This window comes from Entelurus aequoreus, linkage group LG12, assembly GCF_033978785.1.
Source record: "Entelurus aequoreus isolate RoL-2023_Sb linkage group LG12, RoL_Eaeq_v1.1, whole genome shotgun sequence".
In the NCBI taxonomy this organism is placed as follows: Eukaryota; Metazoa; Chordata; class Actinopteri; order Syngnathiformes; family Syngnathidae; genus Entelurus; species Entelurus aequoreus.
The window spans coordinates 70,362,034-70,386,484 of NC_084742.1; the positions used below are offsets into that span (position 1 = coordinate 70,362,034).

Below are 24,451 nucleotides of genomic sequence, written 5' to 3' on the forward strand. Positions count from 1 at the left end.
CTTATTCGGGTGGTACCATTTAGTGGTCAATTGTACGGAATATGTACTGTACTGTGCAATCTACTAATAAAAGTTCCAATCAATCAAAACCTCCTTTGAGGAGTGGGCTATCGCCTCGCTGTGCGATCTTTGGTGACGCCTCACTTCCTGGTTCGCTCCTCGTGACGTCGCCGGGGGCAGAACCGAGTGGAGCCGAGTCATTCCGAAAATTTTTCGATATGGAAAAAAAAAAAAAAAGGGCAGCCATCCACCCGAGCGCAGCCGAGTGATTCCGGAATTTTTCGATAGGGGAAAAAAAAGGGCCGCCATCCACCCGCCCCTTCCTCCGCCTTGTTCTCCTCCAGCACCCAGCCCTCAGTCCTCCTCCCCCCTTTTGCCCAGCTTCGCTAACAGCTCCCCGGCAGCAGCAGCAGCAGCAGGAACGCACACCCAGACAGCTGCGACTGACTCTCAACCGCGGGAGCAAAGATGGAGCACAGGGACGCCGACTTCAACATCCTGCTAGCGACAGACTCCTACAAGGTACTGCTTTTAGCGCGCGGGGCTGACGGATGGGGAAGGTGCTCTCCGTCGTCACGTCACACTCACTGGCCGACAAACGGCTTTTATCTCGCCGTAAAGCGTAACTCGACCGCCCGTAGAAGCACCGAGCTAGCTTCGCCTGGCGCACTAGCATGGAGGATGCACTGTTAGCATCCAGCTAGCAAGTGCTCAATAGGTCGCCCGCTTGCCGCATTTAAAGGAGCAAAGTCTCACTCGGGAGGTAAACGCGGGCTTATTATTAATATTATCCGCTAACAGAGGCAGCCATTGTTCAGTGAAGATTAACGTCGGGGGGGGAGAAGGGGAAAGTTAAAAATGTAATGTATTTGACCTTCGGCGTTGTCTTGGTTTCCAAGTCCTACTAAATGTCATATAGTCGTAGTTGCGCACGCATGCTTCACCGGGCCGTTTTGTGTCCTGTGTCATTTTTTTATACAATCATATTTTGTTTTATTACAGTGAATTAAGGGTTGCTAAATGTTAATTGTGTGCTGACAGTGCCATAAACAGTGGTCACGTGACCGGGCTGTCACCACTGTAATTTAATCGGTGACGTGCGGTCAGGGGAGGCAGTGCCTCACCTCGCCACCAGGTGGCTCTAACCATGAGATGTTCAACTACGAAGCAATACAATAACCGTATTTTTCGGAGTATAAGTCGCTCTGGACTGGGGTATAAGTCGCACCTGCCGGAAATGCATAATAAATAGTAGGGGTGTGGGAAAAAATCGATTCGAACTCGAATTGCGATTCTCACGTTGTGCGATTCAGAATCTATTCTCATTTTTTTAAAAACGATTTTTAATTCATTTATTTTTTAATTTATTTATTTTTATTTTTTAAATTAATCAATCCAACAAAACAATACACAGCAATACCATAAAAATGCAATGCAATTCCAAAACCAAACCCGACCCAGCAACACTCAGAACTGTAATAAACAGAGCAATTGAGAGGAGCCACAAACACCACACAGAGCAAACCAAAAGTAGTGAAACAAAAATGAATATTATCAACAACAGTATCAATATTAGTTACAATTACAACATAGCAGTGATTAAAAATCCCTCATTGACATTATCATTAGACATTTATAAAAAAGAACAATAGTGTCACAGTGGCTTACACTTGCATCGCATCTCATAAGCTTGACAACACACTGTGTCCAATATTTTCACAAAGATAAAATAAGTCATATTTTTGGTTCATTTAATAGTTAAAACAAATGTACATTATTGCAATCAGTTGATAAAACATTGTCCTTTACAATTATAAAAGCTTTTTACAAAAATCTACTACTCTGCTTGCATGTCAGCAGACTGGGGTAGATCCTGCTGAAATCTATGTATTCCATGAATAAAGAATCGTTTTGAATCGGGGGAAAAAAATCGTTTTTGAATCGAGAATCGTGTTGAATCGGAAAAAAAAAAATCGATTTTGAATCGAATCGTGACCCCAAGAATCGATATTGAATCGAATCGTGGGACACCCAAAGATTCACAGCCCTAATAAATAGGGATGTCTGATAATGGCTTTTTGCCGATATCCGATATTGCGATATTGTCTAACTCTTAATTACCGATACCAATATCAACCGATACCGATATATACAGTCGTGGAATTAACACATTATTATGCCTAATTTGGACAACCAGGTATGGTGAAGATAAGGTCCTTTTTAAAAAAATAAAATCAGATATGTTACTGCATAAGTCAGCAGACTAATTAGGAGCCTTTGTTTTCTTACTACTAAAAGAAAAGAAAATACTAAACTTAAGGACAAAATTATTATTTGATTTCAATAAGAAACGTATGGTTAATGTACCGTAAGATTGTTTTGTTAAAATAAAGCCAATAATGCCATTTTTTGTGGTCCCCTTTATTTAGAAATGTATCGAAAGTATTGACATTTTGGTACCGATACTTGTACCAAAATATTGGTATCGGGATAACTAGGGATGTTCGATAATGGCTTTTTTGCCGATATCCGATATTCCGATATTGTCCAACTCTTAATTACCGATACCGATATCAACCAATACCGATATATACAGTCGTGGAATTAACACATTATTATGCTTAATTTGGACAACCAGGTATGGTGAAGACACGGTCCTTTAAAAAAATAAAATAAAATAATAAAATAAAATCAGATATGTTACTGCATAAGTCAACAGACTAATTAGGAGACTGTTTTCTTACAACTAAAAGAAAAGAAAATACTAAACTTAAGGACAAAATTATTCTTTGATTTCAATAAGAAACGTATGGTTAATGTACCATAAGATTTTTTTTGTTAAAATAAAGCCAATAATGCCATTTTACTATGAAAAAAACTGCAACTTATAGTCCGAAAAATACGGAAGTTTGAATATTTCTCTTTTGCTCTATGCTTTCTATGTAATTTTGGTGTGGTTCCTTATCCATCATCTTCCGCTTATCCGAGGTCGGGTCGCGGGGGCAGCAGCCTAAGCAGGGAAGCCCAGACTTCCCCTCTCCCCAGCCACTCGGTCCAGCTCCTCCCGGGGGATCCCGAGGCGTTCCCAGGCCAGCCGGGAAACATAGTCTTCCCAACGTGTCCCGGGTCTTCCCCATGGCCTCCTATCGGTCGGACGTTCCCGAAACACCTCCCTAGGGAGGCGTTCGGGTGGCATCCTGACCAGATGCCCGAACCACCTCATCTCGCTCCTCTCTATGTGGAGGAGCAGCGGCTTTACTTTGAGCTTCTTACCCTATCTCTAAGGGAGAGCCCCGCCACCCGGCGGAGGAAGCTCATTTCGGCCACTTGTACCCGTGATCTTGTCCTTTCGGTCATAACCCAAAGCTCATGACCTAGGTGAGGATGGGAACGTAGATCGACCGGTAAATTGAGAGCTTTGCCTTCCGGCTCAGCTCCTTCTTCACCACAACGGATCGATACAGCGTCCGCATTACTGAAGACGCCGCACCGATCCACCTGTCGATCTCAAGATCCACTCTTCCCTCACTCGTGAACAAGACTCCGAGGTACTTGAACTCTGATCCATCCATCCATCCATTTTCTACCGCTTGTCCCGTTCGGGGTCGCGGGGGGGTGCTGGAGCCTATCTCAGCTGCATTCGGGCGAAAGGCGGGGTACACCCTGGACAAGTCGCCACCTCATCGCAGGGCCAACACAGATAGACAGACAACATTGACACTCACATTCACACACTAGGGCCAATTTAGTGTTGCCAGTCAACCTATCCCCAGGTGCATGTCTTTGGAGGTGGGAGGAAGCCGGAGTACCCGGAGGGAACCCACGCAGTCACGGGGAGAACATGCAAACTCCACACAGAAAGATGCCGAGCCCGGGATTGAACGAAGGACTACTCAGGACCTTCGTATCGTGAGGCACATGCACTAACCTCTGAACAACGAAGCAATAAAATAAAATAGGTTTGAATATATGCTTTCTATGTAATTTTGGTGTGGTTCCTTATATATATTGATCATTTTCAATGGTCAAAATTGCAGAAATTCAGTGTTTCCTGATGAAAATGAAGCAAGGCAGACACAAGTGGTGCCTCCACGGCTACACACAAACGCTGTGTCCCGATTCAGGGTCTGCATCCTTTGAACGGCGCATTGGAAGGCCGCTTACGTCACAACGCTGCACGAAGGCTGTCCCAATTCATTCAAGTTCGAAGGCTCCGACGAATGCAGCCGACGAACGCGCCTCCTTTTCCCTGTATTCCGAGGATGCACCGCGACTATCCTTCGTGGCCTCCCATATCCCAAGATGCTTTGCGCGCCTTTGTTCAACCCGGATCTTTTTGACGATGGCGGCAAATACAGGCAGCGGCAGCGAATACACTTTCAAATGTACGTATCCTCCAGCAGGCTAGACTGCCCCATTTAACAACGGGTGATGCATCCTTCGGAGGTGCCTGCGGCACATTCTAAAGATACTATTAAAAACATACAGTGGAATAGAAGAGCAAAAAGGGTAAATAGAACGAAAAAAATATGTATTGTTGAATCTAATAGAGAGAGACCAGCTCAGTGGCCTAGTGGTTAGAGTGTCCGCCCTAGAGGTTGTGAGTTCATACCAAAGATAACAACAAATGGAACCCATTGCCTCCCTGCTTGGCACTCAGGGTTGGAATTGCTCCCCTCACCTCCCAGCGGGTGGGTCAAATGCAGATGATAATTTCACCACACTCAGTGTGTGTGTGACAATCATTGGAACTTTAACTTTTAAAGTTGCCATGGAAACTGTCTTTTTGTTTTTCTTTTTTTTTGTCATTGCTCAAAAGATGATAAATACAAATTAATGTTGTTATGAATTATTGACCTATTCAAGGCGACAATTACTTCAAATCAATTTGTAATATGTTTGGGGGGAAATATTGCATATTTTGTGTTTATGATGTATTGCAATTAAAAAATAACTAATAACTTATAATTGACGGATCTGAAGTCGATCTATAGACTTAAGTGTTGAAAGTAAAAATATATATATTACTTACTTTTAACACCTTTATGTGTACCCCCAATAATTTTAGTGGTGTTTTATTTAAACTGTCATTGCTCAAAATATAATACAGAATGAATTATAGACTTATGTAAAGCTTCGATTACTTCACTGCAAAAATTCCATTTTGAATTTTATTGGGGGGGGGAAAGTAAAGCATATTTTGTGTTTTTGCTACCAAAAACAGGGTTGTCTTTAACAAAAAGCGCTTAAAACATAAAAAATAAATAAACCTGAAGTTGCTCTAGAGATATAAGGGTTTGACAGCCTGCGGCACATTCTAAAAATACTATTAAAAACAAAAACAGAGAGTGGAATAAAAGAGCAAAAAGGGTGAATAGCACGAGAAAAATATGTATTGTTGACTCTAATAACACAAAGTTGCCATGGAAACTGTCTTTTTGTTTTTCTTTCTTTTTCTTTAGTCACTGCTCAAAAGATGATAAATCAAAATTAATTATTGACCTATTCAAGGCTACAATTACTTCACATCAATTTGAAATATGTTTGTGGGGAAATATTGCATATTTTGTGTTTATTACGTATTGCAAAAACGTAATAAAAAAACTAATAACTTATAATTGACCGATCTGAAGTTGATCTATAGACTTAAGTGTTGGAAGTCAAATATATAAATATGACTTACTTTTAACACCTTTATGAGGGGGCCCTTTTGGATCCCCGAGCATTTTAGTGGTGTTTTTTTTTTTAACTGTCATTGCTCAAAATATAATAATTAATTTAAATTTTATTGGGGGGGAAAGTAATGCATATTTTGTGTTTTGCTATCACATATTTGAAGTTGATCTCGAGATTAAAGTGGTTGAATAACAAATATTTAATGACTTCTTTTTAGGATTTTTAAGACTGAGGCCTTTTTGGGTCCCTGGGACAAAATTAAAGGGGAGCCCTTTAGGTTTAAAAATAATCAATGTGTTGGTTTTGATCATGAAAAATATCAAAATGGCCCCTGCAAAGTACATGTTTTCAATATGCGGCCCTCTGTGAAAAACGTTTGGACACCCCTGATTTAGAGGCTCCAATTAGCCTTACATGCATTTTTGGGGGGATTTGTACCGTATTAGCTTGACATTTCTACAGATTCTAATCTGCGTCTACAGATTGTGAGGTGGAAATGCTAACCACTACCCACCGCGTGACCCATAAGCCTTTTAAAGGCCTAAAAAGAGAAAAGTTGATGACGAATGGCGTGTTTTCAACAAGACATGGACTGCCAAGTAAAGGTAAAGCCGTGTGCTTAATTTGTGGTACACACGTTGCTGTGTTTAAAGAATTAGTGTAACGACCTGCTGAAGTTGATGTTGTCTTCTTGAGTTGCGTAGACATGCGTGTGGAAGGAACAAGATAAGTTGAGCTGTGTTAGTATAGCTTGCTCAATAAAAGTTTAAAAAGAGCGTCAGACTTGGTGTGCACTTCTTCTGGACGCTACAATTGATGTCGAGAGAGAGAGAGAGAGAGAGCGATTGATTGATTGATTGATGGGAATTCCGCCCTCAATGAAGACTCCCAGGTTTGATGGCAAGGTGAACTGGGAGGCATTTCATCCCACTTCTGACATCAATTGTAGCATCCAGAAGAAGTGCACACCAAGTCTGACGCTCTTTTTAAACTTTTATTGAGCAAGCTATTCTAACACAGCTCAACTTATCTCGTTCTTTCCACACGCACATCTATGCTCACTCCTCATTTCCGCAACAGCAACGCTTCCTCCTTCTTCGCCAATCACCTTACAGCCGTGCTACGTTCACAACAAAGAGGATGCAGGATAAAGTGACAGAAATTGAAATTTTTGCATTCTATTACACATCAGGAAGTGTTGTGTAAGAAAGTGTTAAAAATAAAACCATCAAAAGCCATCTGCTTTTGTATAAAGAAAAGTTAGGTTAAATGAAAATATTATTATTATTGTTATCTATCTTACGGTATATCAAAAATAATTTAAGCAAAATTTAATTGAAATATTGTCGGTGTGGCCCTCCAGCAGTGCTCGGGTTGCTCATGCGGCCCCCGGTAAAAATTAATTGCCCACCCCTGCTTTAAACCATAACCATCACTATAGCTCTTGTCTCAAAGTACTGTCACGTCACACCGTGACTTATTTGGAGTTTTTTGGTGTTTTCCTGTGTGTAGTGTGTTGCGCTCCTATTTTAGTGGCTTTTCCTGTTTTGTTGGTATTTTCCTGTAGCAGTTTCATGTCTTCCTTGAGCGCTATTCCCCGCACCTGCTTTGTTTTACCAATCAAGACTATTTCAGTTGTGCGGACGCTATCCTTCTTTGTAGGGACATTGTTGATTGTCATGTCATGTACGGATGTACTTTGTGGACGCCGTCTCTGCTCCTCACCCTGTAAGTCTTTGCTGTCGTCCAGCATTCTGTTTTTGTTTACTTTGCAGCCAGTTCAGTTTTAGTTTTGTTTTCCATAGCCTTCCCTAAGCTTCAATGCCTTTTCTTAGGGGCACTCACCTTTTTGTTTATTTTTTGGTTTAAGCATTAGATACAATGTTTACAAAGCAATTAGCTACCTGCTGCCATCCACTGATATGGAAGAGTATTACACGGTTACTCTGCCGACACTCAACATTGGCACTTTATTTGCAGGTTATAATTACTGGTTTGCATCAAATATTTTTAACCCAAATAGGTGAAATTACATAATCTCCCACCGCACACTAGGCTGTATCTCACGGCACACTCACTTTTAAGCAGAATAGAACGTCCTGGAACTGTCTTTGGTTTCGCTCAAAGACGATAAACACAAAGAATGCGTACTGTGTTATTTATCTGTGCACTCTCTCACAAGCACACATATATTATCATTAATGGTGTCATGAGGTACTGGCCTATGGGGAGAGTGAAGGAGGCACACACTTCAAGTTAACTTTCAGTTTCAAATCCTACCAAGGCAAGCAACCTTGGTGGACAAATGTATGAGAGACTAACGACCATTTTAGAGACTGCTCCAACCTTTTGATAGCTCGGTTCATTCTTTGATTTCGCTAGTATTTCTATTGTTTGTAGAAGACATTGTTGTCTTGTCAACTCTCATCATATTAGTCTTCGAACAAAAGGATCCGGGTGGAGTCTCCCCTCCAAAAAGGTGTGGTCGTAATAAGTTTGAGGTAAAATAAAGAAAAACCTACTAAGCTACCTTAACTTACGCCACGGGAAAATGTTTTTTTTAATAGTTGTTGTTGTGAAAAAAGTAAATGATCGAAAATATGCTGCGGAAATTACTTTGTTCGAGAAGTATGATCCCCCACGCCCACAGGTGCAGTGCAATCGATCAAATCATTTGTGCAGAGAAGTCGATATCAAGCCAATTTACTAAATTATAGCACTGGCCCCGAATGCCTGCTGTTGCAATTGAAAAGAGAACACCTCCCCAAAGCTGTGTGCACCTATTGTTTGGAAACAATCACAGTAAGGGGTGCGGCGGGGGACTTTTGACGGGAAAATAATGGACACTCTCCCCTTGCTGGAGCTCATTTTAACCCCTAAAGTCATTTTAATCTCATTATTTTGCATCTAGACGGCCCTGTGTCCTGAATAGCACACGATTACTAGATAGCAGTGTGTGTGTGTGTGTGTGTGTGTGTGTGTGTGTGTAGGTGTGTGCCAGTAAATGTCTTGACTCTATTTTGAGTCCTTGAAAGGACACGGACAGGTCAAATTAGTCATTGACATTTATCTTTACCTCTGGCCTGTCTATGGAGATTGCCAATGATAGACACAGTTGTAATTTTAACTTGTCATTTTTTTTTTGACCAAGGTTCATTTTTAGAAAACATTGTGTCGGGAACTTGCTATACTGCAGAACAGTTGCACAATACACACACACACACTTTACTTTTTATTATTTTTACTAATGATCTTCCCTGTGTTACAACAAACACCAATATGGTTATGTATGCAGATGACACAACTCTATACAGTACTGCCTCTACCTTAAATGACCTACAAAATAACTTAAATCAGGACCTGGAGAGAGTGTCACTCTGGGTAAATGATAGTAAACTTGTTGTGAATATTGACAAAACAAAAAGCATTCTTTTTGGATCCAGGCATATGCTTGTTGATGACCCACAGCTTCATATTTCAATGTCAGACATACCTATTAAGCAGGTCAAAAAAGCAAAACTGCTTGGTGTGCTATTAGACAGTCAACTGTCATGGTCCGATCATATTGATGGTATTTCAATGAAAAAGGGAAGAGGTCTAGCCATGGTCAGGAAGTGCTCCACCTTCTTGACATCCTCAACAATGGCTCAAGTGATACAGTCCTTGGTTTTCTGTCATCTTCATTACTGTCCTATAGTATGGTCCGCTACGACTAAGTCTAACCTGAACAAACTGCAATTTGTACAGAACAGAGCGGCTAGACTGGTACTTAAATGTTCTTTGCACACTAATATTTCATATATGCATTCACGCCTGTCCTGGTTGTCTGTTGAACAAAAGATGCATTGTAGTCTCCTAATGTTCTTTCAAACTATCATTTTAGATCAATCACCAGATTACTTTTACAAACAGTTTTTAAAATCAACTAACACACATATTCATGACACTAGGAATGCCAGCAATGGCTATTTGACACTTCCTGCTCCCAGGACCAATTTCCTCAAACATACAGTCATGTATAGATGTACATCATTCTGGAATGGGTTGCCACCTCACATTAATCTCTCACAAAGTAAATTGTCATTCAAGACAGCTTTAAAGATACACCTTTTGCAGCTGCCCACATGACGTGAATTTTAATACTGGTTTTAACTAGCTTTTTATCTTATGTTGTATTTTTCCATTGTATAATGTCTGGTAATGCATGTATTCTTTGTATTTAAATTTTGTATGCTCCTATATGGACCCCAGGAAGACTAGCAGTCGCCTTAGCGTCAGCTAATGGGGATCCATTCAATAAACAATAAACACACACACGCGCACACACACACACACACACACACACACACACGTTAATTTCATCCTCAAATTCCTTAGTGTTGATTCTATGGCTGGTGTTACCATTAATAAAAGTGTGAGGAAATACACTGCAAAAACTGAAATCTAAGTAAGATTAAATATCTCAAATAAGGGTGGTATTTGCTTATTTTCTGTCTGATAAAATAATTATTCTCACTAAGCAGATTTTATGTTAGTGTTTTACTTGTTTTAAGGGTTTTGGTCCTAAATGATCTCAGTAAGATATTACAGTTTGTTGCTGAGATTTGATGACCTATATTGAGTAAAACATGCTTGAAACTAGAATATCAACTGTTGCAAAGCTGTGTCATTAACACTCACAAGTATAAAACTACTTTTTTAAAGTAATAATTTCTTACTTCAAGAATGAAAAAAAAAATCATGATGCCGCATATCATTATGTCAAGATAATGGCACTAGCATTTACTTAATTTAAGAATATTTTTCAACATATTGAGCAAAAAGGTCTCTTTTTTTTCTTTTCTACCAGAGAAAAGTGCACTTGTTATTAGTGAGAATATACTTATTTTAAGGTATTTTTGGGTTCATTGAGGTTAGCTAATTTTACTTGTTTTGGAAAGTCTTGACAAGCCGAATTTTCTTGTTCTATTGGCAGATAATTTTGCTTAGTTCAAATAAAATACCCCTAATTTTTGTATTTTTTTTCTTGTTTTTGAACACTGACTTTTTGCAGTGTATAGCTGGACATGTTCCTTAAAGTTCTTTTGGGAGCCTGATTGTGACATTTTATTACTATCTTGAGGCGGCTTTATTCCGTTTGTAGCCCTCGATAAGTCCATGGGTGTTTTTATTTTGCGTCACTGAATAGCCCAGTTGTGCAAATTCCAGATAAAGCACGTCTGAATATTATTCACAAGGGTCACATACAGTACCTTCACTATCATACTGTGTCTTGCCACGTTCAGTATACATCAATTAACTTGTGTCTTTGTGTGTCTTTGTGTGTGTGCGCAGGTGACACATTACAAACAGTATCCCCCCAACACGAGTAAAGTCTATTCCTACTTTGAGTGCCGCGAGAAGAAGACGGATCCCGGGAAAAACAGGAAGGTCAAATATGAGAAGACAGTGTTCTATGGCCTACAGTACGTCCTGCACAAATACCTTAAAGGTAATCTTTTTTTTAAAATGATTATTATAAAAATACAGTACTACCTCAACTTATGAGTTTAAAGGGGAACCACACTTTGTTGAAATTTGCAATCTTTATGTAAGACAAGACATGTTTTCCCTTTTTTAATGCAGTCTGTCATAAAATACGGCAAATACAGGGTGGCTAACAATGCAGCTGATGAGCAGTGTTGCCAACTCCTTAGCAAGGAAAGTAGCTATTGGCTGTCCTAAAAGACACCATCGCCTCATTTGCATAATTTATTGAAATGGGCGCTGTAGGAGAGATACAAAACTACGTTTTAAAAAAACAATATTCATGATTAAAACTACAAATTAACTTCCTTCTTTTGATTCTTAGTTGTTATATCAATATTGTTCTGCATTGTTAAATGTTAAATTAAGGGGTTGTGTATTCACTGACAAACCAAATCTAATGACTGGCTAATTAATACGAACGGTGGAATTGTTTTAGTTTTAGTGATTTATATTAGCTTGACATGACAAATAAATAAATATTTACATTTACATCTTGCTCTCTAAACCAAGGGAGAAAAAGTGGCAGCTTTGCACAGGCACATTTTATTTGCAGTCAATGGAGGCGTGTTGGTTTCGTCTCTGCACTGACTGACATGATAAGATAGCTAGCTTGATGTTCAACTTTTGTCGTAGGGACACACACACACACACACACACACACACACACACACACACACACACACACGAGGTAAGCAAGTGACTGAGGCTGTGTTTAGTAGGCAAATAAAATTCAGTTATTTATTTAAGTGTGACAATACATAAACATTTACATTTAAAATTGCAGTCGAAACTTCCGGCAAGGAACTCGGAAATTTCTCCTCCCCACTACAAACAGAACGTACCATTAAAAATGCAGACGGCAAATGATTTTCTGCAATTCCTGCCCTGTGAGGGTCTATGCTCTGCTCCCGCATCAGCAGCACCAGTTGACCGGCAGCACCCTTCACTGCTGGCGCACGGCGGTGACTGCTCTATGTTTTCACATCAGAGTCTCCAAGACACAAAAAGTCGCTATATTTGTCGATGGTAGCCGTTTACAAAAAATGTCGCCAAGAAGATTGGAAAGTTGCCAGATTTAGCGACAAAGTCGCCAAGTTGGCCACACTGCTGATGAGGGTACTATATTGCGCCCATAAAACCCACGAAGAAAACATCCAAATACCGCTAACAATACTCCACTTACCGTATTGTTCTGACTATAAGATAGTGCACCTTATAACCCGGTGCGCCTAACGTACGGAATGATTTTGGTTGTGCTTACCGACCTCAAAGCTATTTTATTTGATACATTGTGAAACGATAAGTGTGACCAGTAGATGGCAGTCACACATAAGAGACACGTGTAGACTGCAATATGACTCAAGTAAACAAGATCAACATTTTATATGTTCCATTAAAAATATACTGTAGAACATTACACACGGCGCTCAAAAATCTATCAAAATGTTTTAGTAGGACTTTGGTAAGCTATGAAGCCGCACCGCTTGATGGATTGTACTGTGCGTCAACATACGAGTATTATTATGGTGTGTGTATAAGGTAAGACGTATTATCTGGCGTTTTGTTTCGCAGTATTATGCAAAAACAACTTTTCTAACCTTCTGGTACCTGCTGATCTGTATTTGGGATCTGCATAAGTCCTGAAAATTAGCGCACGTCCGCTTTTGTAAATGGTAAATGGATTATACTTGTTTAGCGCTTTTCTACCTTCAAGGTACTCAAAGCGCTTTGACACTATTTCCACATTCACCCATTCACACACACATTCACACACTGATGGCGCCAACCACGACCCATCAGGAGCATGGGTGAAGTGTCTTGCTCAAGGACACAACGGACGTGACTAGGTTGGTAGAAGCTGGGGATCGAACCAGGAACCCTCAGGTTGCTGGCACGGCCACTCTCCCAACCGCGCCGTGCCCGCGTAGTCCGTGCCGACGCCGTAGTTGATAAGTGTCAGGTTCAAACACTGATGACATCTATTAAACAAGACAAGAAGCGAAGAATCAAACAGAGGCAGAATTCAATTTTGCTCAATTGAAGAGAAAAGTGTCAACCTGTAACCTCTTACAGTGTCACCCACGCTTTGACGAAAAAGGTTTACGTCTCCTCCTGTATTTGGACACTCCCTGTTTACACAACAACGTCTGCTTCCAAATAAATGGGGAGTATGTAGACAGTCATTGTTTTCGGTCACATTAACACACAATAAAAAGATGCCTCGGGCTTGGGCTGGTCCTGGCTTCAGCCTGGGCAAGTCTTGGATGACAATAGATAACCCCCCACCGTCTTCTCCCATCGTACACAATGGAATTTTCCAAGCCTTTGCTTGGTGCAACAAAGACAGCCTCTTGTCTGTTCATTGGGAACTCGGAGAACGGAAAGTTCTTTGATAATTTACATACAATTTTTCTGACAATAAGCTTCTTCTTTTTCTCTATCTTCTTGTTATGGGACATTCATCCTCCGCTGTTGCCATTTTTCTAATATAAAGTAGTGTAAAGTTCTTACTTATATCTGTCAGTAAACTCGCCATGAAAGCGCTAAAACATATCGGTGTAGTGAGTTTTCATTATTCACCCAAGGAACTTTAGTTATAAGAGAGTTCCGGTCGGACGTTTTTTCACGGGACACATTTCCGGCGTTGTTGTTGCACTAGTGAGCCACGGTTGAGGAGATGCTGCTCTGTTATTGATTGAAGTAAAGTCTGAATGTCATTAAAACGGTTAGCTCCATCTTTTGACACTTCTTCCACTCCCGTCCTTGCACGCTACACCGCTACAACAAAGATGACGGGGAGAAGACGCTGCCAAAGGTGAGCCACGTAAATAAGACCGCCCACAAAACGGCGCATCCTGAAGCGACTGTCAGAAAGCGGCTTGAAGATGATCTGTAAAACATCATCTATGCAACATTTTGACCAAAGAACCACCATCACATGTTATGTGGACCACAAGGAAGTGTTTTTAATTTATAAAAAAAAGATAATAATAATTATGCATTTACAATTATACAATTTAATGCGCCCTATAATCCGGTGCACCTTTTGTATGAAAAAAGACCTGACTAGACCCGCTCATCGGCAGCGCGCCTTATAATCCGGTGCGCCCTATGGTCCGGAAAATACGGTACTTCTCATGACCTGAATATTAACCAAGTATTAGCGATACGGGGTTTCCCCTTAATGTAATTAAACGTGGCACACTGCCATGGCAAAATCATAGCCGCCACACCTTGAAAATAAGGGTTTATTTATACCGTAGCCTTTGAAAGAAGGCATAGTCCGCTTTCATGTATGAACGGTGTGCTTGTGAACATGGGAAAAATGAAAATCACATCAAAACCACACAAACATTCATCCAATCCAATCCCCTTTATTTTTTTTCAGAATCAGAATAGATTTTATTGCCATTGTTGGAGAACGGGTTCACAAACAATACATTTTTCTTGGTGCGATCGTGCAACATAAAACACATAACACAGAATAGGTAATAAAATGTGTATATATATATATACAGGTACATGCATGCATGCATGCTTACATACCCTGGGAGAATTTATGATTTCTTGGCCATTCTTCAGAGAATATGAATGATAACACAAAAACCTTTCTTCCACTCATGCTTAATGGTTGTGTGAAGCTATTTATTGGCAAACAACTGTGTTTACTCTTTTTAAATCTAAATGATAAAAGAAAGTACCCAAATGACCCTGATCAAAAGTTTACATACCCCAGTGACTTTGATCTTATAACATGCAAGGAAGTTGACACAAACAGGTTTGAATGGCTAATCAAGGTTCCAATCCTCACCTGTGACATGTTTGTTTGCAATGAATGTGTGTGTATAAAAGGTCAGTGAGTTTCTGGGCTTCTGACAGACCATTGCATCTTTCATCCAGTGCTGCACAGATGTTTCTGGATTCTGAGTCATTCTGAGTCATGGGGAAGGCAAAACAATTGTCAAAGGATCTGCGAGAAAAGGTCATTGAACTGCATAAAACAGGAAAGGGGTATAAAAGATATCCAAGGAATTGAGAATACCAATCAACAGTGTTCAAACGCTGATTAAGAAGTGGAAAATGAGGGATTCAGGTAGACCAGCAAAGATTTCAGCCACAACTGCCAAGAAAATTGTTCGAGATGCAAAGAAAAATCCACAAATAACTTCAGCTGGAATACAGGACTCTCTGAAAAATTGTGGTGTGGTAGTTTCAAGATGCACAATAAGGAGGCACTTGAAGAAAAATGGGCTGCATGGTCGAGTCGCCAGAAGAAAGCCATCACTCCAAATGACTTTGTTCCAGAAGTTTTGAGGCTTGTCTCTGTGCTGTTTGGCGTAATGTAAGTAATGTATGCAAATTACATACTTTGTGACATTTGCGCAGAAATGGCTTTCTGCTGGCGACTCGACCATGCAGCCCATTTTTCTTTAAGTGCCTCCTTATTGTGCATCTTGAAACAGCCACACCACAATTTTTCCTCTTCTTAATCAGCGTTTGAACGCTGCTGATTGGCATTCTCAATTCCTTGGAAAGCTTTTTATACCCCTTTCCTGTTTTATGCAGTTCAATGACCTTTTCTCGCAGATCATTTGACTATTATTTTGCCTTCCCCATGACTCAGAATCCAGAAACATCTGTGCAGCACCGGATGAAAGATGCAATGGTCTGTCAGAAGCCCAGAAACTCACTGACCTTTTATACACACACATTAATTACAAACAAACATGTCACAGGTGAGGATTGGAACTTTGATTAGCCATTCAAACATGTTTGTGTCAGCTTTTGTGCATGTTATCAGATCAAAGTCACTGGGGTATGTAAACTTTTGATCAGGGTCATTTGGGTACTTTCTTTTGTCATTTTGATTTAAAAAGAGTAAACACAGTTGTTTGCCAATAAATAGCTTCACACAACCATTAAGCATGAGTGGAAGAAAGGTTTTTGTGTTATCATTCATATCCTCTGAAGAATGGCCAAGAAATCATAAATTCTCCCAGGGTATGTCAACTTATGAGCACGACTGTATATAGCACTATTAACAACACAACTGTCTCCAGAGTGCTGCACATAAAAAATAAACAATAAAAAGTCATCAAATTACAAGCATTTAAAATGAAACAAGTAAACAATACATTTGTTTTCATAATAATAGAATACAAATAATGAAATACATCAATAAAATAGAATAAAACAATAAACACAAATCGATATAATAGAATAACACAAAAGATACAGAGGACCACAAGACTCACGTCGATTTAAAAGCCAGAGAATAAAAGTGGGTTTTAAGACGAGACGTAAAACATTCAACAGTGGGGGCCATTCTGACAGTTTAGGACCAACAACAGAGAAGACCCTGTCTCCCCTAGTTTTAAGCCTGGTTTTGGCCCCACAAGTTGGAACTGGCCCTCAGACCTTAAACGCACGAGCTGGAGCATACATTTGGATGAGGTCCGTGATGTACTTTGGGGCCAGCCCATTCAAAGCTTTAAAAACAAACAGTCAATTTTTAAAATCAATTCTAAAGCGAACAGGAAGCCAATGCAGACAAGCGAGAATCGGGGTGATGTGCTCTCTTTTTTTGGTTCCCTTTAAAAGTCGTGCCGCAGAGTTCTGGACCAACTTAAAGTGTGACAGTGCATTTTGACTTATTCCAGTGTAAAGTGCATTACAGTAGTCCGGACGTGATGAGATAAAAGCATGCTTAACCTGTTCAGATTGATTACGAGATAGAAAATATTTAATCTTTGATAAAAGACGAAGGTGTTAAAAAAATTGATTTAAAAATGGTGTTGATTTGTTTGTCATATTTAAAGCTACGACTAACAACAGCAGGTCATTACAGTACATCAAGGATATATATCGCCTATTTGGCACTGGTGATTAGAGGTAGGAATCTTTGGGCACCTCACGATTCGATTACAATTGCAATTCAGGAGCTACGATTTGATTAAAAATCGATTATTGATGCATTTTTAATTTATGTATATTAATGAATGTTCACTTTTCTTTTCACTAAATAAGCATTCAGCACTTGCAACGTTGAAAAACACTGCTTTTGTAATAAGAAAGTGTTGAATTAATTCCCGTTACATTTATTAAATTAATGGGAACGTGTGCAAAACTGGAACATAAGTGCCCTAAAATAACGGAGCTGGTCGGACCTCTCTGTGAGATGGTTCACAAACATTCCCAAACCGAAAAAAACGCACCTAGATGCGTTGGTGAATCGAGGTTCCACTTTGCATCCCTAAAATATAATCCATCCATCCATCCATTTTCTACCGCTTTTTCCCTTCGGGGTAGCGGGGGGCGCTGGAGCCTTTCTACCGCTTTTTCCCTTCGGGGTAGCGGGGGGCGCTGGAGCCTATCTCAGCTACAATCGGGCGGAAGGCGGGGTACACCCTGGACAAGTCGCCACCTCATCGCAGGGCCAACACAGATAGACAGACAACATTCACACTCACATTCCCACACTAGGGCCAATTTAGTGTTGCCAATCAACCTATCCCCAGGTGCATGTCTTTGGAGGTGGGAGGAAGCCGGAGTACCCAAAGAGAGCACGTCATCTCGCTCTTCCCCCTTCTTCCCCGCCTTCCCACCAGGCTCAATGATTAACCTGTTTACCAATTGCATCTCACAACTGTATGAGGACACACGTCAAAATAACCATTCTTACTACACTAAATGATTGCACAGCATTGCTGTCTCGTAATACTCGGTTCTACCTAAAGAGGCAACGGTGAGCCCAAAGAACCAATGCTCTTACTGAATAAGCTCTTTATGCCGACAAACTAGAGCTGGAAATATAAAATATGAAGAAGCAAGTGTGTGTGCGTGTTATAGAGAAAACAAAGAAGCTCTGTTGTTGGGCATGGAGTGCTTCTAATTTAATTACAACTGTGGCAACTAGTAAAGTAGTGCCTTTGGCTTCTTCTCATCCGTTTGTTTCTCCCTCTGGTGTTCAGGAAAGGTCATCACTCCAGAGAAGATCCAGGAGGCAAAGGAAGTTTACCGGGAACACTTCCAGGATGATGTTTTTAACGAGAAAGGCTGGAACTACATTTTGGAAGTATGAGACTGACACAGAATACCCGATAACTTGAATACATCCCAGCCTTTTTTGTTGTTACTGAAAGAGTGTTTCGTCTTTTGCATTTTGACAGAAATACAGCGGACACCTGCCTATAGAAATCAAGGCGGTGCCGGAAGGGAGCGTCATTCCTCGAGGCAACGTCCTGTTCACGGTGGAGAGCACAGATCCTGACTGCTACTGGCTCACCAACTGGGTGGAGGTACGTCCCGCACACTTATGTACGTAAAGGTGGTCAATATTTAGAAATAACTGTGTGTTGCATGACTGAAGAAGAGGAACACGTTTAAATAGCTGCTGAACTCTCACATACCGCACTGGCTCTCATCCACATACTAGCAGTTTAGCATGCACATACCGTAAATCAGCGGTTTCCAGAGTGCCGCTCATTTATTATTGGTTTGTGACACATTGTAGGAATAGCACTAAACAAGAAAAAAATGCAAAACTAGAGCATAAAGGCAGAACATTTAATACAGATACAGCAGAACTTTAATATACAAACCTAATTGGTTCTTGAACAGGTTTTGTAAATGAAAGTTTGTACAGTGAAGCAAATATTATCCATAAGAAACAATGTAAATATGAATGAGGTTTTTTTGATGCCCTCACAAACACCCAGAAATCACACAAATCCTTAACTTTACCAACCATATTAATACAATAATAAAACATTTTAAAAAAGTGAAATCGACTTACATTATATTAAGCTGATTCTGATTAACATCACGAGGATGTCGTTGTGGCTTGTGCAGCCCTTTGAGACACTTGTGATTTAGGGCTATATAAATAAACATTGATTGATTGATCAGCAAAGTCCTCTCGTGAGCTGCTCCTTACGGAGAAGACAGAGAGAGCTAGAGAAGGGAGCTGTCTGTTCTAGGGATGTCCCGATCCAGGTTTTTGCACATCCGATACGATGTTGTTTTTGCACTTCCGATCCGATACCGATACTGGCCGATACTGGCCGAGCATGTATTAGAGTTTAAAGTTATTTAGCCTACTTAGTTGTCAGATTCATGTTGAAAAGGGTTTTAGTACGCTTGATAACAACTAGTTTCAAACACTCTTTATTTTCTAGCAGGGGACTTTTCAAATGATGCTACATATTAGCAGTAATGCTAATTTTTATAGCAACGCTTTTGCCCCACACTTGACAAATTACGGTTGTCTGTTCGACATATTCCCACTTGAAGCCAAACCACCGGCAGACGATGGACCCCCTGCTGTATTTTTTGGGAATTAATTAATTCTTCCTTCATTATTACCGCTCACACGGCTACGCTAGCATCGCAGCTAACGTTAGCCATGCTGCTACCTCTCTGCTGGGAGAGTGCGTATACGTATGTGACGTATGACGTGACGTGTGTAAGAAGGTGTGCTTGCTGTCTGTGAGAAGCAGACACAAGAAGGAGTGGGAAGAGCCTGTCGTGTAATGCCAGCAGCTAAAAGCAACAGCGTGAGAACGTATACTCCAATATCACGATATAGTCATTTTCTATATCGCACAGAGACAGCTGACATTTTTACCGGTAACTTTTAATTCACATGGCCATCTTAACGGTTAGGACACAGACCTAACGTAATAGTGTGAGAGTCCAGTCCATAGTGGATCTAACATAATAGTGTGAGAGTCCAGTCCATAGTGGATCTAAAATAATAGTGAGAGTCCAGTCCATATCTTGCCTTGCTTTTCGATCTTGCTTTGCCTCACTCAGAAGGTATTGTTGCTATGTTCTGACAAAATTACTAAGTTTTTTTGTATAATCTTATTGACTGATGTGCTGTGTGTTTTATGTTGGTGTTCTTTATTTATTTTTTGCACATTCAATTAAAGTAATAGGTTTGATGGTAAGCTGGAATATGCTTATTCAAGCATATACCTTAGTGCACCTTATTTGCTAACTAGATGTCACATTTTTGGCGCCTACAGTTTGTTTTTTCACTGTTACTGAGAGTAGAAGAGGCGCACTGGTTGTTTTTTGTAAAGGGGGGATGTCACGCACCCCCTGTTTAGAGGGTTGCTTCTGCTACGAACCGAAACAAAGCGAATCCGTGGCCTTAAAGCCGAGGTACGGACCGTAGCGTGGGTCACCTGTACCGTTGCACCTGTGGTAAACACAATCATATGTATGAACAAAGTGACAGTTGTCAGCTGTGAGCATATATCACCTTGATCGATGGCGGAAATGTCTGTTACAAAATATGCTGTAATAAAGAGTAGGGTTGCAACAAAATCTGTATATTTCTGCATGAGACAATCCGACTTCAATAAAAAAAAAGAATGATATGAGAAAAAAGAAAAAAAAAGTTTTCCCATATCACCCAGCCCTGGGCGGATTATCCATATATGTTAGAGATTTACCCAAAGTGTTTTGCATCAGTCCGGCGTTCTAGTTAGATGTTATAGTCAATGTGCTCTTTCTTTTTCACTATCCTCTTGTTGTGGGGCAGACTGGCTCGTACGTGCACATGCATTTTTATTACAAAGTAGCGTATAGTTCGAACTTGTATCTGTCAGGAGACTCGCTATGGAAGCGCTAAAAACTACAACAAAGAAGAAGAATAAGACCGCCCACAAAACGCTGCATCCTGAAGAGACTGTCAGAAAACAGCATTAAATGGTCTAAAAAAACATCATCTATACAACGTTTTGACCAAGTACCGTATTTTTCGGACTATAAGTCGCAGTTTTTTTCATAGTTTGGCCGGGGGTGCGACTTATACTCAGGAGCGACTTATGTGTGAAATTATTAACACATTACCGTAAAATATCAAATAATATTATTGATCTCATTCACGTAAGACTCTAGACGTATAAGATTTCATGGGATTTAGCGATTAGGAGTGACAGATTGTTTGGTAAACGTATAGCATGTTCTATATGTTATAGTTATTTGTTATGTTAGCATACCAGGCACGTTCTCAGTTGGTTATTTACGCCTCATATTACGTACACTTATTCAGCCTGTTGTTCACTATTCTTTATTTATTTTAAATTGCCTTTCAAATGTCTATTCTTGGTGTTGGGTTTTATCAAATAATTTCCCCAAAAAATGTTACTTATACTCCAGTGCGACTTATGTTTTTTTCCTTCTTTATTATGCATTTTCGGCCGGTGCGATTTATACTCCGGAGCGACTTATACTCCGAAAAATACGGTACATGTTATATAGACCACAAGGAAATGTTTTAATGTAGAAAAAATTCATAATATGATGACCCCTTTAATGGTCCATAGAAAAACATGTCAGTAAAATGTACATGATAGAAATAGTATTTCTATGAAAAATGTGAAACAGTCATGTATGGACTATACTGGAGTACACCAATATTATCAATTGGAATTTCATGCAATTTCAACAGTGATTGTATCCCAAATTAACTATGCTATTAGCCTTACATGAGACATGATGTGTGACTATATACCATCTTTCTCAAATGGTTGCACCACAGAGGTCACTGACATCTTTGTCGTAATCCCGCAAACATGGACAAACAAAGTTAAACTCTTAAGCCCTTTTGATTCATTGTGAGTGATTGTCATCTTTACAAGACTGCGGAAGGGTGTGTCATGTGCGGCTTGATTGATTGATTGATTGATTGAGGTCTTTACAAGACAGCGAAAAGGTGTGTCCCGGACGGCCGCTTGTTTTCATGGCAGATTCTCGTCTTTTGGTGTGGAATGGAATTAGGGGCATGGAGGAAATGTCTTGTTGGTTTAGGGAAGAGCTATTCAACTGGCATCATAGTTACTTTTAGTACATAACATATACCTGGACTGTCCCTCCTCTTTCCATCAGACCATCCTGGTGCAGATCTGGTACCCCGTCACAGTGGCAACCAACTCCAGGGAGCAGAAGAAGATCCTCGCCAAGTATCTGCTGGAGACATCCGGGAACTTGAAGGGACTGGAGTACAAACTCCACGACTTTGGCTACCGGGGTGTCTCCTCACAAGAGGTACTGATGATGACACCCCATCAAACTCTCAATGCATTATTTATCTATATCGGTCGTTGTCTACCTTTTGCAGACTGCAGGCATTGGTGCCTCTGCTCACTTGGTCAATTTCAAGGGCACAGACACAGTCGCCGGCATCGGAGTCATTAAGAAGTACTACGGCACCAAGGACCCGGTACCTGGCTTCTCTGTACCTGCTGCAGAACACAGGTACACACATTTTGATCATGTCACTCCAGCAAGTACACTACTCTGTGGTATAAAAAAACATCTCTTTACTCAAAAAAAAAAAAACATTCTTGCTGTCAAGTGCATGCCAAAGCAGTAGGGGGTGCTGTAATCGATAAATACAAGGCCATTTTAGCCCCTTAGGAATTTTGTGAAAGTCTGGAAAAAGCACAACAGCGATGGTAATGATAGTGATGTAGAGTTACTTCTGAACATTCTTCTTATATCCTCCTGAAAACTAATGTCTACTACAGTGGACATTTGGTTTTTGAATAACAGTGCTTTTTTCCCCTCCAAAATGTGTAACACTGACGAAATAGATCAAAAACAGATGTCCACTGGATTGGGCTTATGGGTTTGCATTATAGGGTTTGTTAGTTGTTGGGGTTTTTTGTTGTTGTTTTTTATCTTTGACTAAAGAAATTGGCCAAAAACAAATGTCCATTGCATTGGAAATTTGGGTTTTGCATATTTCCATGAAGTGGAACTCTGACAAAACAAATGTCCACCGGAATGGAAAATTATGTTCCGCATAACTTTTTTTCTTTTCAAAAATGTGTAACTCTAATAAGCGACGGACCAAAAACAAATGTGCACTGCAGTGGACATTTGGGTTTTGCATTACAAGGTTTGTTTTCTTCTTTAAACATGTTTAACCCTGAGATAAGTCATTGACCAAAAACTAACGTCCACTGCAGTGGACATTTGCGTTTTGCATAGTGAGGCATTTTTTCCCCAAATTGTAAGAAATGGGCCAAAATACAAATGTCCACTGCAGTGGACGGTGGGGTGGTTCCCCGAACGATGTACACTGTATATATTATTAGTACTATTGTTAGTAGAATTTGTATTGTATTATTATACCAAATAATAATGTATTTTATTGTGATGTAGTTTATAATGTTTGTATTATTAAAACTATTAATAGTACAGTATGTCAACAAATACAGTTATAAAATGTATGGCTATGTAATTGCAAACAAGATAACCTTAATGACAAAAGAGTGAAGAAAGTCATGTTTGACCGCCATGATGGTAATGGAGTTACTCTATAATTAAATCAAGACGTTAAAATCGCAAGATAAAAAATATACTGTATATATTAACATAATATACATATATAGGGTTATGTATGTATGTGTATATATATATGTGTATATATATATGTATACATATATATGATATATTATGAAAATGAAAAATAATATTAATACTATTAAAATAACAAAAGTAAATATTCCTCTTATCAACCTTTGCAGTGATAAAAGTCGCTGGTTGCGCATTTATTTATCATCCGTGGTCGAAGTATACCCGCAGACATCTGCTGTGTGTCCCCACTCCCCTTGTCGTGTGTCTCTTTGTGCTGTGATTGGCTAGAGGGGAGGATTCCTGATTGGCTGTCGCTCGCGATGTCTGGTTTCCCCCCTGTGTACACACACACATGCTGTTGTTTTATGGTGGCAAGCCAATTAGGACATGCGGACCCATGCTTCTCAAGTTACTGCTGCTTCCACGCGTCTTTCGGTGAAGAGTGGGGATGGTTGCCGTAGCAACACAGACCCCACGTTTGGAGTTTGAATGCACTATCTCTTTAAATGTCTTGATTCAGAAATACACTAGCTGGTTTTTGCAGTGCTGCCCCCGTGTGGACACTATCAATAACTTACTTGGTGTCTCCCTTTAGCACCATCACTGCGTGGGGCAAGGACCACGAAAAAGATGCCTTCGAGCACATCATCAAGCAGTACCCCAACGTGCCCGTCTCCATCGTCAGCGACAGCTACGACATCTACAATGCCTGCGAGAAGATCTGGGGCGAAGACCTCCGCGGGCTCATCGAGAAGCGCAGCGCTGACGCTCCACTCGTCGTGCGGCCCGACTCAGGGAATCCACTGGATACAGTATTGAAGGTGTGCTCTGAAAAAAACCAAAAAAATCTGTTTGAGTTGTATTCATGTTG

At 40.2% G+C, this 24,451-nt stretch overlaps 1 protein-coding gene across 1 annotated transcript in view; it reads left to right on the forward strand.

Annotated features, from left to right (window-relative positions):
• Positions 1–227: 227 nt before the first annotated feature.
• The window catches only part of nampt1 (nicotinamide phosphoribosyltransferase 1), a 30,026-nt gene continuing 5,802 nt past the window's right edge, over positions 228–24,451 (forward strand). Inside the window, exons 1-7 of the mRNA XM_062066578.1 lie at positions 228–522; positions 11,011–11,167; positions 18,177–18,280; positions 18,375–18,503; positions 22,105–22,263; positions 22,337–22,473; positions 24,176–24,401. Of these exons, the coding sequence (XP_061922562.1) occupies positions 469–522; positions 11,011–11,167; positions 18,177–18,280; positions 18,375–18,503; positions 22,105–22,263; positions 22,337–22,473; positions 24,176–24,401 (966 nt within the window). The 5' untranslated portion in view covers positions 228–468. The remainder of the gene's footprint in view (positions 523–11,010; positions 11,168–18,176; positions 18,281–18,374; positions 18,504–22,104; positions 22,264–22,336; positions 22,474–24,175; positions 24,402–24,451) is intronic.